The sequence below is a fragment of the Ammodytes marinus genome, assembly GCF_949987685.1.
Source record: "Ammodytes marinus genome assembly, chromosome: 5".
In the NCBI taxonomy this organism is placed as follows: domain Eukaryota; kingdom Metazoa; phylum Chordata; class Actinopteri; order Uranoscopiformes; family Ammodytidae; genus Ammodytes; species Ammodytes marinus.
Genome location: NC_137234.1, coordinates 25,700,789 through 25,713,477, shown reverse-complemented (window position 1 = coordinate 25,713,477; position 12,689 = coordinate 25,700,789). Strand labels below are relative to the sequence as shown.

General features: G+C 40.1%; 1 protein-coding gene across 2 annotated transcripts; it reads left to right on the top strand.

Annotated features, from left to right (window-relative positions):
• The first annotated feature begins 402 nt into the window (after nucleotides 1-402).
• Nucleotides 403-12,242, top strand: dnajc24 (DnaJ (Hsp40) homolog, subfamily C, member 24). Of its 2 annotated transcripts, none has more exons than XM_080027500.1 (5): nucleotides 403-488; nucleotides 2,707-2,810; nucleotides 4,784-4,919; nucleotides 8,770-8,838; nucleotides 10,218-12,242. In XM_080027500.1, the coding sequence occupies exons 1-5, from the start codon at nucleotides 485-487 to the stop codon at nucleotides 10,397-10,399; spliced, it is 495 nt and encodes a 164-aa protein (XP_079883626.1). In that variant the 5' UTR covers nucleotides 403-484; the 3' UTR covers nucleotides 10,400-12,242. The 2 variants fall into 2 exon arrangements, with proteins under 2 accessions (XP_079883626.1, XP_079883627.1); XM_080027501.1 differs by lacking the exon at nucleotides 403-488 and adding an exon at nucleotides 1,085-1,211.
• The last annotated feature ends 447 nt before the right edge of the window (nucleotides 12,243-12,689 follow it).

Sequence of the window (12,689 nt, the reverse complement as noted above, 5' to 3'; positions counted from 1 at the left end):
CAAAAACAGTTGAAATGGTTTATGTTGCAATTTTTGAGAGGTCCACCCTTATTTTCTCACAAAATGCCTGTACTATATGGTTCTGAGTGACAGTGTGTGTTCAGTTGTCTCAATGAGGATTGTTGACAGTGTGTGTCTGCACTGAGCCTGCGAGTGTGTTGCTTGGAATGAGTTTTGTGGGTGACATGAACTGTTCAGCTCAGACGACTGTTGGTAATGCAGACTGTGGTTAGAGTTTTGCACATGTGGCCCACCATAGACATTATAATGTCTATGTGGCCCACTGTCGTTTAGCAATCGAAAACTGTGTAACAGAAAAAAAGGTTGGAAGTCCAGCGGAACCTTAGCGCCAGATTGACAGCCTGTTTAGAGGGGGACTCAAAACATTGATGCACACCATGCCGCCGCTCTCGGTTGACAGCTGACAGCTTCATGTTCCATGCCGACTCTACGCTCAGTGCACACACGGAATACAGACTACTAAATGGGTAGGCCTACGTTAAACACATTTTAATTTATAGCAAAAATCAGCATTTCCGGATGTACGTTATGGCTTTGGATTGTGGAAATAACGTCACCGCGTGAACCAACCGAACAGCTTATTAGCCGAAAACTTTGGCTCCAGAACACACTGTCTGCAACACAATAGAACAGTACGAGAGAAGAAGTGTAGTAGGCTAGTCCCGTTAGCAAGCTTTCGTTGAGTTACCTGGCCTTACTTCACCTAACGTCGACCACCGCTATCAGGATCAGCAGTTATCAACACAGTTCCCCAGTCTAGCTCTGAGCCTGTTCACATGAAACAATGCGGTGTTTACACCACATGACCAATCGCAGACGTGGAAGAGACGGATCAGAGCCGCATATTTCTCACAGGACGAGCAAACGCTTTAGAAAGTGAACAGATGTGAATAGTATAAACACATTTTACAGGCCAAACGTAACACAGTCGCTGCTGCGAAAGCCAGGAAGGACAGCTGGCAACACTATGTCGATTTTGTGGATGTGTTGGCTAGCTTAAGCTAACAGGCAGATCCATATCACTGCCTCATCGTTAGCACTAGTAGTTAACAACATGTATCAAACCTCAACAAGTGCAAAAACCAAAGGTCACAGACAGTATACAATAGAAGATAAATAAAGGATCCATCTATAATGAAGAAGAGACATGTGTATCCGTGTGATGATAGGCCTACTTGATTTGTAATGAGGTAGGCTAGATCTCATTTACTACACCTACTTCTCTACTGTTCATTCATTTGCAGTCATGACCATTACAAATACACTTTGTTGTTTCAAATGGTGAACTCCAATCCTGCCCTGCGTTCCAAATCTCTTACCTTTTCTTTTCACTACACTGCATACTAAAGAACTGAAGAGTTTTATGGCCACAGTAGAGGAAAAAAAAATCAGATAAGGAAGATTTTGTTTTCATTATGTTGAGAAATGTCAAGAATAAAGACGAATACTCCAAAATGCTATTGGAGTTGGTGGGGCATTTATGTATTTTCAGCATACTACAATTGACGCGCATGTTTTGGGACATCCTAAATCATTTTCTGACATACTAAATAGTAGGGAAGTACGGGGATTGGAACGCAGGGTTAATCATGCTTAGCAGCAACTACTCCTCTGGCAGCTTTGGACTGGATGTTCATAGTTAAAGGGATAGTTCAGTTTATTTTTAAAGCGGAGTTGTATGAGGTACTTCTGCATAGTTAGTCTGTTACCTCGTGGAGATGGTTATCAGTGCAGTCACTATAAGGAGCTTGAGGGCGATGTTACGCCGAAAGCTGTGACCTGCCAGAATGTGTGACCCTAGAGGGCGCCCGGTCTCGTAGTGAAATATAGGCTATGTAAAAACGTAGGTCCATTGCGCAAATTGTAGAAGTTTCTCAAAATTGGCACTGAAATGGTCAGATTGTTAATTTTCTTTTAAAGGTGAATAACCAACCCAGTTACCCATCAATAATCTCTCAATTGCAGTGCTGTTTTTATAAAACTACTATGTTTTGAGCTGTGGACCAACATAATTATGAAAACATTTCACTGTGATACTTGTTTGTTATAACAGCGCCACCTCTAAGGTCACACATTCTGGCAGGTGACAGCATTCGACACAACAGAGATGTCACTGAAGTCAGTCAGCCAGTTGGCGTTTAATACCTGACTGAGTGAACTACGCTTGAAAAAAGTGCAGAAATACACGGCTGTTTGGCGATGCAATGCAGAGTATCAGTCTGAAAATTGGCAGTGAAACACATCTCATTTGTTACTCTTTTTACTCTTATCTTCTATACTATTTTTTTTATTGTTGCATTGTTAAGGAGAGCTTGGAACACACACATTCCATTGCCAGCTATGACTGCTTTGCTTGTTATGTTGTGCATTTGACTAATAAAGTAACATTTGCTTTTGAGGTAAGCATTTATATGCGTGGCGAAAAAGATTAAAAAAAAGTTTTCTCTGCTGGCCCTCTCTGAAACAGTACAATACAATGCTGGCTTTTGCTACGGCATCGTCTCCCCCAAACTCCTTAAAATGACTGCACTGACTGCCATGATGTGCCATCAGCATAAGGTAGCAGACTAACTATGCATAAGTACCCTCTTACCCCACTGAACTATCCCTTTAATAGATGCAGCCTTGAACCTGATGCTTGTATGGAAAAGGCCGATGTGAAGAACATTGTTCTTGTTGTGTTAGGAATGTGTTCTGCAGCAGAGGAGGACCTGTATGCTGTCCTGGGAGCCAACCAGTCTGACTCTGCTCAGCAGCTCAGAAGCAGATACCAGCAGCTTGCCTTACAGGTGAATATACTATTACTACACAGTGCATGAGCCTGGCCCCAATACACCCGACACACAGTCCACACTTAGCTCTCACAGAGGGTAAATACTTTTGTCTGTATTTATGTTAATTCAAGAAACAGCAGATCTTATCCTGTTAAAGTAAATGATTAATACTGTTCTGAGTTTTCCAACTTGCTATGTTTATGCATGTCAATACTAAACTGTCTATAATGTGTAGCTATACAAGGAAAAACCTATGTGAATAATGGTGATAATTAAATCCAAATTTCATGTGTCATCCATTCTCATTTTCAACAGACAATTGTTACTGTAAGGGAGTCCAACAAGGATGGATGGATGGATGGATGGGATATGATGAAATATCAGTGATTCTTGAGAACCGGGACAAAAGGCTGGGAAAAAATGTAATTGCTGTTATCTTTAAAAATAAAAATATTAAAAATTGTAGATGTTATTAGGGATTAAGAATATAATGTCTGGAGCACAATTACCCCCTTAAATTTAATTTTATTATTATTATGTCAAATTTATGACACTTGTTATCTTCTCATGACGTCAAAAACAGTGTGTCCACAGAGAAGGTTTCAATCTTTCATATGCAATAAAAAAAAATTTCATCAAAGGCAACCCTAAATAATCTCTCATTTCAATAATTTTCTTTTTTCTACAACACAGTCATGTTTTATAAGGTTTCTAAGTGGGGGGGACACTTTTTGTCACCACCGTCAGACATTTCATTAAATGTAATAAAATCAGGCAATATGAGGGGCAGCTGTCTCCGTGAAGAACCTATTGTCACAAGCTATCTGTGCAGAGTACATTAGAGTCAGACAGGCTCTGATTAGTGTTGTAGTTTTAGAATATTTTACATTACAAATCTTGAAAGTCCTGCGTCACAACCATGATACTTCAACACCGACTTACAATTTCTGAAGAAGTTATATGAAATGTTTTGATAATTTTATTTTCCTGAAGTAGTTCATACTAGCAACTATCATCAACAGAAAAACCAAACTTAATTTTCTTAAACAAGGCCTAGCAGATCTAATGGTTTTACCTGCAAAGCTCACAATGACAAAGTCACCATCATCATCTTTCTGGCCATCTGAACTCTCATCAGTGGTGTCGTTAAGTGGAATTGAGATGTCACTCTCTTCTGAGCTACTGTAGACAATCACTTTCTTTTGGTGACCAGCGTATACAGCCATGCCACTGGCACAACTCTCAGAAATGTACTTTGCACTAGCTCCGTGCTTGTGGAACCAACTGCCACCTGACAAATGTGATTCCCTCTACAGGAGAAGCAAGGTAAAAAGTCAATTTTGATAAAAAGGACAAAAAGGAGGTTGTGTCAAACCTTAGCTCAGTAGCTTAGTATATGATGGATACATACATGTAATTTAATTTGCCTAAACATAGGGTTTGTATTTTTTCAACATTGCACCCTGTTTTGTCCCACTTCTCAAGAATCACTGATATAATTGTAGGACTACGCCAGCAACCCGCATACTGAGAAAAGAAAATCTCTTACAGTTAGAATACCGAATATATACAGCGTGCCAACTTCTGCTTTTCATATAAGGGTTGTTAAAAAACATATCTATAGGCAATTTAAAGGCAAACAATGCAACATTTTAATGGTAAAAAAATTATCAATGATCACTTCTGCCCCACCAGAATGAGTGTGTTTACCCGCACGGATTCTTTACAAGGCAGGACCACCTCATTTTAAACAGACAACACTAACAGCTAAAGAAAGCTCGCGGCTAACGCAATGTCACATCAAGAAGCTTACTGTACCTACCACTATTGAGTGTTGAACATTCAAGTATTAATTTAGCCCAAACTGAACATGTGGGTGTGTGTGTGTGTGTGTGTGTGTGTGTGTGTGTGTGTGTGTGTGTGTGTTTGCGTGTGTGTGTGTGTTTGCATGTGTGTGTGTGTCTATGCGTGCGTGTGCCCATTTACAGTACCACCCAGACCGCGTTGGAGGTGTGTGCTCTTCACAGGCTGAGTCTGCAGTTGAGAAGTTCCTCCAGGTGTCTTCAGCCTGGAAGATCCTTAGTGATCCAGACAGCAGGAGACAGTATGACCTGCACAGGAGAGGTGAGAGCAGCTTCACTGTATGGGGACTGCACCCTCTTATGCCTGCACCACTTCCAATACAACTCACAGTCCTGTCATCTGCCCAACCAGTTAACTGTATTAATGAAATGCATCTCTCTATCCAGAGCCGGCCCGAGGCATAAGCGAACTAAGCGGTTGCTTAGGGCCCCCGTCTGCCAGACTGTGTATAGTCTATAGCCTATTTCAGCTTAGTCTATGGAAAAAAGATAGCTGGACAACAGAGGACCCTGCATAATATTTTATTTTAAATTTATATTTTTATGGAAAATCCATGTGTCTTTCTTCAATAGCTTCTAATTCATCCGACCCAGTGTCTCCAAATTATTTGTTCACACAAAATTCCTCAGATTTAGCCTCTTAATTTCCTCTCAAAGTGCACCAGATTCATAGCCTGGAAATCCTGACCCTGATATCTTGAACGATAGAGGGTCTGGCGACGATCAATAGTAATTTCCAACTCTAGGGGCGGCTCCTACTCGTGCATTTCAAATGCCACTGCACGCAGTTGGATAGCACTACAACCAATCAGAGCGATGCACAAGTGACGTAAGCCCCGTTCGTTTAGCGAACAGCTGTTAAACTGTTCAATTAAACGTTTGCCGTTGTCGGTCGGCAAAACAGAACATTCCACTTACTTGCTAGTGAAAGCTATGAGTCCCGTCTTCCAATTCGTTAAGGGTCGAGGCCAAAGCAGTCTCAAACTCACACAACATATCCGCAGCCATCTTTGATGTTTACTATCACAGCTTCGACGTCGCATGCACGTCACTGTCGTCATCCGGTTACGTCCTCCCCAGAGCACCATATAAAGGGCTCTGGCGCGCCCATATTAGATAGAACCAATTGAAACGTTATACCAGATTTCTGGTAGTCTTGATAAGCTTCAACGGAGCGTCTCCAGACCAACACGCGCAGCAAATTTAATTTGCCAGCGCCTAGTGGCAGGTCTGGGAATGCCAGGCTACCAGATTCATGCATTTCACTTTAAAAAGGTAAAAAATCTCACGGGGGGGCATACCCCCGGACCCCCCTACTAAGGTCGGAATCTCAGCTGGCTACTATTTTCACCCAGGTGGACATTGGAGGCAAAAGCAGAAAGCACTGGGTGTGTGAACGACATTTAACAATAGTCAATGACTTGGGCAGTGTAACATTGGAGAGGGCCCCCCTGATCAAACTCTGCTCAGGGCCCCATGAAGGCTTGGGCCGGCTCTGCCTCTATCCATCCCTAACTTGTTCTTTATTGTGAAAGTAACAACATATGATGAGCCAGACATGCACTGACATTAAGGGACACATTATACAGAATTGGTCCATAAGCCTCTAAATTAAATTGAAATATACAGAAAAATACATCAATACAAACAGATTTTAGTGGGCTTACTTGGTAAATGTTGTTGGTGCTTGGGGGTACAGACACATATGTATAGAGCCATAAGGAAAAATGTTTGATGCCAGGATGTGCTTTGAAGAATTGTAGGCTGGAGTCAGAACTGTTTAAATTGATTCCAATGTTAACCCTAGTAAAAAAATTAAAATAAATAAAGATTGAAATGGCCATACAAATGTCTCCAAAAAATCGTACTGTTCATTTCAATATAACATTGTTCAAACCTGGACATACGTATTTGTGTTATAGGGTATATATGTGAGTATAGGGTTCATGAAAACTCCAGCCTCTTCGTCATCGTCATCATTAATCCTATCTTAAATTATCACCAGTTCAGCAGCAATTATTCCTCACACAATGTAACACTAATTAAAATCCAAGCAAAGTTTAGCACTTATTATTCATGGTTCAAAGACATTAGTGCTGTCAAACTGTACAACTTGATAATGACTGTTTTCTCAGAGTGAAACTGTAAAAAAACACTAGAGGGTGTTAACATCCATTTGTTCACCTGTCTATCCATCCTTCTATCACAAGTTCACCCATTCTTTTCACCCATCCATTCAGTGTTGATTGATTTTTGATTGATTCTTATAGGCCTATATACTATACATATATACAGCTCTGGAAAAAAATTAAGAGACCGCTCCAAATGTTCATTGTCTCTTGTTTTACTATTTAGAGGCATATGTTTGAGTAAAATGACCATTTTTATTTTATAATATAAACTACTGACAACATTTCTACCACATTCACAATAAAAATATTGTCATTAAGAGCATTTTCAATAAGTAATGTAGAGATAAAGATTTAAGAAAAATCCAGACTGGTCTCTTATTTTTTTCCGGGGCTGTATATATATTATTATCTTTGGAAAATTGGTCTTTGATACCATGTCCTTTTTTTAGCTGTTAAACACCATGGCTATAGAGTAAATGTTAGAACCTTAACATGTAATAACATGGGTTGAAGACATACAGACTGAGCTCACATAATAACTGACTATTACAAATGACCTAATGTCTCATCCAACATCACTAAGCAATGTCAATATTAAGAGACTGGCTGATATGCTCCTATTTAACACTTGTAATTTCACCTTTTTTAGTTAATTGTAAAATGTTTGTCTATGAAGTACTGTGTGTCAAACTGTTTGGACTGAATGTGTTTTTTATATTGTATTGTACACAGGTCTCTGGTGATCTCAATGGGACTACCTATTCAAATAAAGGATTATATATCACACATTGTCCTGTAAATAGGCTGTCAGCAGTTAATTTAAGACATTTTTACTTTAAAAAAACAAAAAACTCAAATGACTTTCTTGTTTTTGTTTATATTTTCCTCTTTGCTATACACACTACGTGTATGTTCTTTGTGGTTCTTCAAAAATTGATAAATAAAATTTAAAAAAATAGAAAAAAAATAATTTTAAATATTTTAAACTTACTCATAACTTATTAAACAAGCATTTGCACTCAAAGCAATATACTATTGCTGACAGACACATGTCGACATGATCCTTAAATCTTTTGAAGTTTAAAGACCTACTTCACCGGTAGGAATATGAAGGTGTATTGAACTCTGAGATCCTATGTAGTATAAATGTGCAAACATTTTAGAAATCGGTTCATCCTAGCCTGAGAAAAGGCAGAAAAGTGTTTTATGGTGTCACTGTCTAACCCTACATTTGCCTACATGTGACATCACACGTAGGGTTAGGATTAACAGGACAGCTAGCCCAAGGGAAGACTGAGCGAAGAAAAACCTTATTCATATTATAATAGCGATTTTTTAACGATAGAACGTTGGTTCCTGTATGGGTGAAGTATTCCTTTAAAAATGGGCTCAGTCATTGTAATCCTGAACACTTTTTGTTGAAATCAGCTGATATCTACTCACCATCTGCTACCTGTCAGTCTTGTGTGCGCACTAAAAAAAAGTCTGGTGTTTACACACAGCCGCTGCTCCACTAACGTTGATCTATAAAGCCCAGCTCAGACATTTTTATATACTGTATGTACTGTATGCCTCTCGCTCTGAGCGTCAAATATTAATCAGTATGTAGTCAGTATGAACATAAACAAAGGTTCTCTATACATGGTATACCCCACCTTTAAGGAAGGTGCTGGCTAGTATTAATTTTCATAGTAATTAAGGGAACAATTATTTGGGCTTGCCAAGTCACAAGTCTTCTCAAACAGATAAACAACCGTTAGAATGAGAGTTTGTTGCAACAGCAAGCTGTCATTCAAGCTCACAAATCAAAGCTGTTTCATATCCAGTTCTCCCACTCTGATTATTGTGCATCTTCTTAGATCAAGTGGATGAGTAGATGTATATAAGAAATGCAGTCTTGTTACATTTAATTCTGTATGTTGCCCTGTTTTTGTCCTCCTTCTACTATTACTTTACTAATGATGCATTATGCTTCTCCAGCACAGGAGCTCAAACAGGATTGGCCAGTGGATTCTACAGTCTATCTGAAGGACATGACCTGGGACCAGGGTAACAACAAAGACATACAGACACACAGACACACAAACACGCGCACACAAACACGCGCGCACACACACACACACACACCACGGGTGTGTATACATCTGAAGGAGTCACACGTCTGTGTGCATCACATAATAGCAGAAATTTCCATTCCGTGATCACATTTTAGTTTTGTTATGTGTAGTATAGTCTAACTAAAAACAATGTTAAATGAATCACTTTTGGGAAAAGTCAGGTACCAGCAGGATTACATTTTTTAAATCAAGTTATGGCACACATACATTTAAAAAATGGTCCTGAAAAGCAACGGTTTGGAGATATGCTTCCGCACGACAGCTATGAAATACAACATTCACATGGCACCTGATTTTTATTAAATTTTGAATTTAGTATCTTTATTTTCTGAATGTATCAAAGTTTTCTATCAATTTGATGTATTAAAAAAAATTATATATAAAAAACATTTGACTATTATTACTTAATGAACACGTTGGCAAGCAGGACGAGAGCATCATCTAACGAACCTTAGTCAGTCTAACCGGATACCGACAAGTAGTATAACACTCCCGCTCGATAACAGCGTCAAACTCCTCCCCTTCCTCTTCCCCGCTGTATCCTACCGTTTATGCTCCGCTCAGAACGTGACACAGCAGAAAGTGTGCGCGTGTGTTCGATATAGTTCGATAGAATCCAGCTCATAATGTTGCTGCACACACATGGCGCTCGTCATTAACAGTGTTGGTTGGCATCTTTTTTTAATAGGTCCATGGTCGGCATCAAATTGCACTATTTTGAAAGGATACGTTGCCGCTTCCTGGGCTTAGCGTTACCCAAGATGATTGTGATTGGTTTTAAATAAATTAATACAGGCCAGCCCAGTGTTCCCCCCCCCTATACTTGAAACAATATAGCTTGGTTCCAGTCCCAGCCCATACTACTAGCTGTAGTTTGGTGTGGCTGTGCAGGACTAACCCGGACCTACAGACCATAGGCCCACAATCTCCTACCTGACACAATAGGCTTTATATAAAGTTATTATATATATCTAAACACAAACATGTTCAGTTGATTGCAACTACATATAAATAACAATGTTCAAAAAAATATATAAAATTAAATTTAAGGGGATAATTGTGCTCCAGACATTCTATTCTTAATCCCTAATAACATCTACAATTCTAAATATTTTTAATTTTATACATAACAGCAGTTAATATTGGAAGACGGCCTTTTGTCCCGCTTCTCAAGAATCACTGATATATCTTAAGTTTGCATTAAGTGTCATATTGATACTGTGTGTACATGTTAATGCTCAGTGTGTGTTGGTTGGTGTGTGTGTGTGTGTGTGTGTGTGTGTGTGTGTGTGTGTGTGTCGTTCGTTCCAGAAGGGTGTGTGTATAGGTCTGTCTGTCGGTGTGGAGGAGTCTTCAGCGTGTCATCAGAAGAGGTGGAGGAGACCCAGCAGGACGAAGGAGAGGAGAACGGAGGGATAGAGGTCTGCTGTGATACATGCTCCCTCTGTGTCCTAGTCACGTGGACCCAGACAAAGACCCACATTACAAAATAACAGTAATACTACTGCTCTGGGGAAAAAACGTTCACCATTGACGCCACATACAATGAATAGTACATAATTGTGTCGGTATTTTTTGCAACTTGGGAACGAGGGGCTGCACCAAAACATTAATGGTAAATGGACTTGACTTTCACTCATTCATACACACACGGCAGTAGCTGCCATGCAAGGGGCCCTCTGAACCATCAGGAGCAATTTGGGGTTCAGTGTCTTGCCCAGGGACACTTTGACATGTGGCGGGTAGGCGGGGGATCGAACCGCCGACCCTGCACTCCAGAGGCGACCTCTCTACCCACTTTGCCACTGCTGCCCATTAAAGCGTATTGTTGGAGCTGTGTACATGGACATTGTAGGAGTTCTCTCAACATCTCAGACTTCAGCCATGATCCGAGGCTAGAAGACTGTTTGAACAAACTCATTTCAAATAGTCCTAGACTGTGGCGGTTCTCTGGATGAGACGGGGCTGAGCACTAGAGAAACTCTATGACTAAATGGAAGCTTGGAGGACAGGTTTACCTTGGGACACAGCATGGACTATTTGGAGAATTTGAAATGAAGATTAACTGGCAACTCTGCAGAGGCCGGCCACAAGAGAGCTGCTGGATAGGAGTTCACTATTACAAAGTCTGCTGTTTTAAAATGGAGATGAAAAGACATGACAAACGTGTCTTTTTTTCAGAAGTGTTCCCTAGTAATCACAGCTGTATGGTTTTGGGATAGAGAAAAGCTCTCTCTTAAAGCTTCTTATCTAATTCAACCTATAGAATTCACATTTCATGCTCATGAATATGAAAAGAAAAGAGGTATATCAAGTGGTTACAAACTTTTCTTACACTTTCCTACACAGGATATATATATATATTTATATATATATATATATACACACTGGATTTTACTAAGCAAATAGGTAAGAGCCCTCCATCGGTCAAAAAGTGCAGTGATTAATATGTTTGAGTTGACAAGTAGGGCTGGGCGATTAATTGAATTTCGATTTTGGCTTCCCTCGATCATGAAAACAAGATAATCGTAATAAAACGATCATTGTGCTGCACGCCCATGTCTGAGTATTTGTATTTGATATTTTAGCATTTGTAAGATGAGATGTTGAAATGAGCTACACATACTCATATTGAGCATTACGTTTACTAGTAATAGGAGGAACAGCTTTTGTCTCATAGTAAGCCAGCCTTGCAATCCTCATTTTCAATTCAAGCTTATTGAATTTACACGTCCCCTGCATCTCACTGAAATGATGCTTGTTAGGTGATTGTGTCTTATATTAAGTGTCATGAGAAAACTGCAGTTGAAACTAGAAATTAGACCCGATATATAGTAAGAATTAGAATGTTTGCAGTGTACAGACAGTGGTTAACAGAAGGAGAAGTGTTATCAGGTTTCATCATACAAGCTGGAGTGAAAGCAACAAGAAACCAAAAAAAATGGGGGGGGGGATGCTAAATAATTTGTATTTGTTCCCCTATATCCTGTGACCCTGAGAAATGATGTTGTGAATGCTTGGTGGTCCTGACCCACAGGTTAAGAACTGGGGGCCTAAATGACAGAGTTACTCACAGCGGGGAACAGACAGACACACAAAGGAGAGACAGGCTGCTAATGACTGGGGCTTTCGCTCTCTGGTCACTCAGCCCGCAAAAGGTCACAGCTGACACAGGCTCACATGGAGAACAATCTTTTATTACCCATAATTCAGCTGTCCATCCATCCACATATTTGCCTTCCCCAGAGAGATGAGCTGAAGAATGGCAGGGAAAGGTAGGCTTTAGAAGAAGAAAAAACCGGGGTTGGAGTCGACATTATGCACTAATTATTTTCTCTGTACAGGTCTGGGTGCGTGCTTGTGGGTGTGTGAATGCCTGTGTGAGTGTGCGCCTGTATGTGTGCGCGTGTATGTGTGTGTGTTGAGGGATGGGGGGGGGGGGTTGCTCGGTAGAATATTGATGTGACAGACACATGGAGACATGCTGGGACACAAAATGACTTTCCCCTAACACACCCCTCTTAAATGACTGCGCTTTAGATCAGTTTCTACTTATATTAGCGATCACCCACACCCCGTAACCCCACCCCATAGCATGTCCGTGCACTGTCAAATCGTATAGCTCAATTTAATTAAATACACTCAGTGTAATCAGTGAAAGGATAAGGATACTTCCAAAAAAAAGTGAATTGCACCAAATGGACAGTCTTACATGTCAATAATGGCAAGCAGTTAAGAGGATCACAGAGGTTGGAAGGTGTACAACTTATTTGGAAGAAACAA

What these genes read in the sequence shown, in the direction of transcription:
- dnajc24 (XM_080027500.1), top strand. An exon ending in ACCAGCAGCTTGCCTTACAG is followed by an intron (nt 2,811 to 4,783) that starts GTGAATATACTA and finishes GCCCATTTACAG; the next exon opens with TACCACCCAGACCGCGTTGG. An exon ending in GTATGACCTGCACAGGAGAG is followed by an intron (nt 4,920 to 8,769) that starts GTGAGAGCAGCT and finishes ATGCTTCTCCAG; the next exon opens with CACAGGAGCTCAAACAGGAT.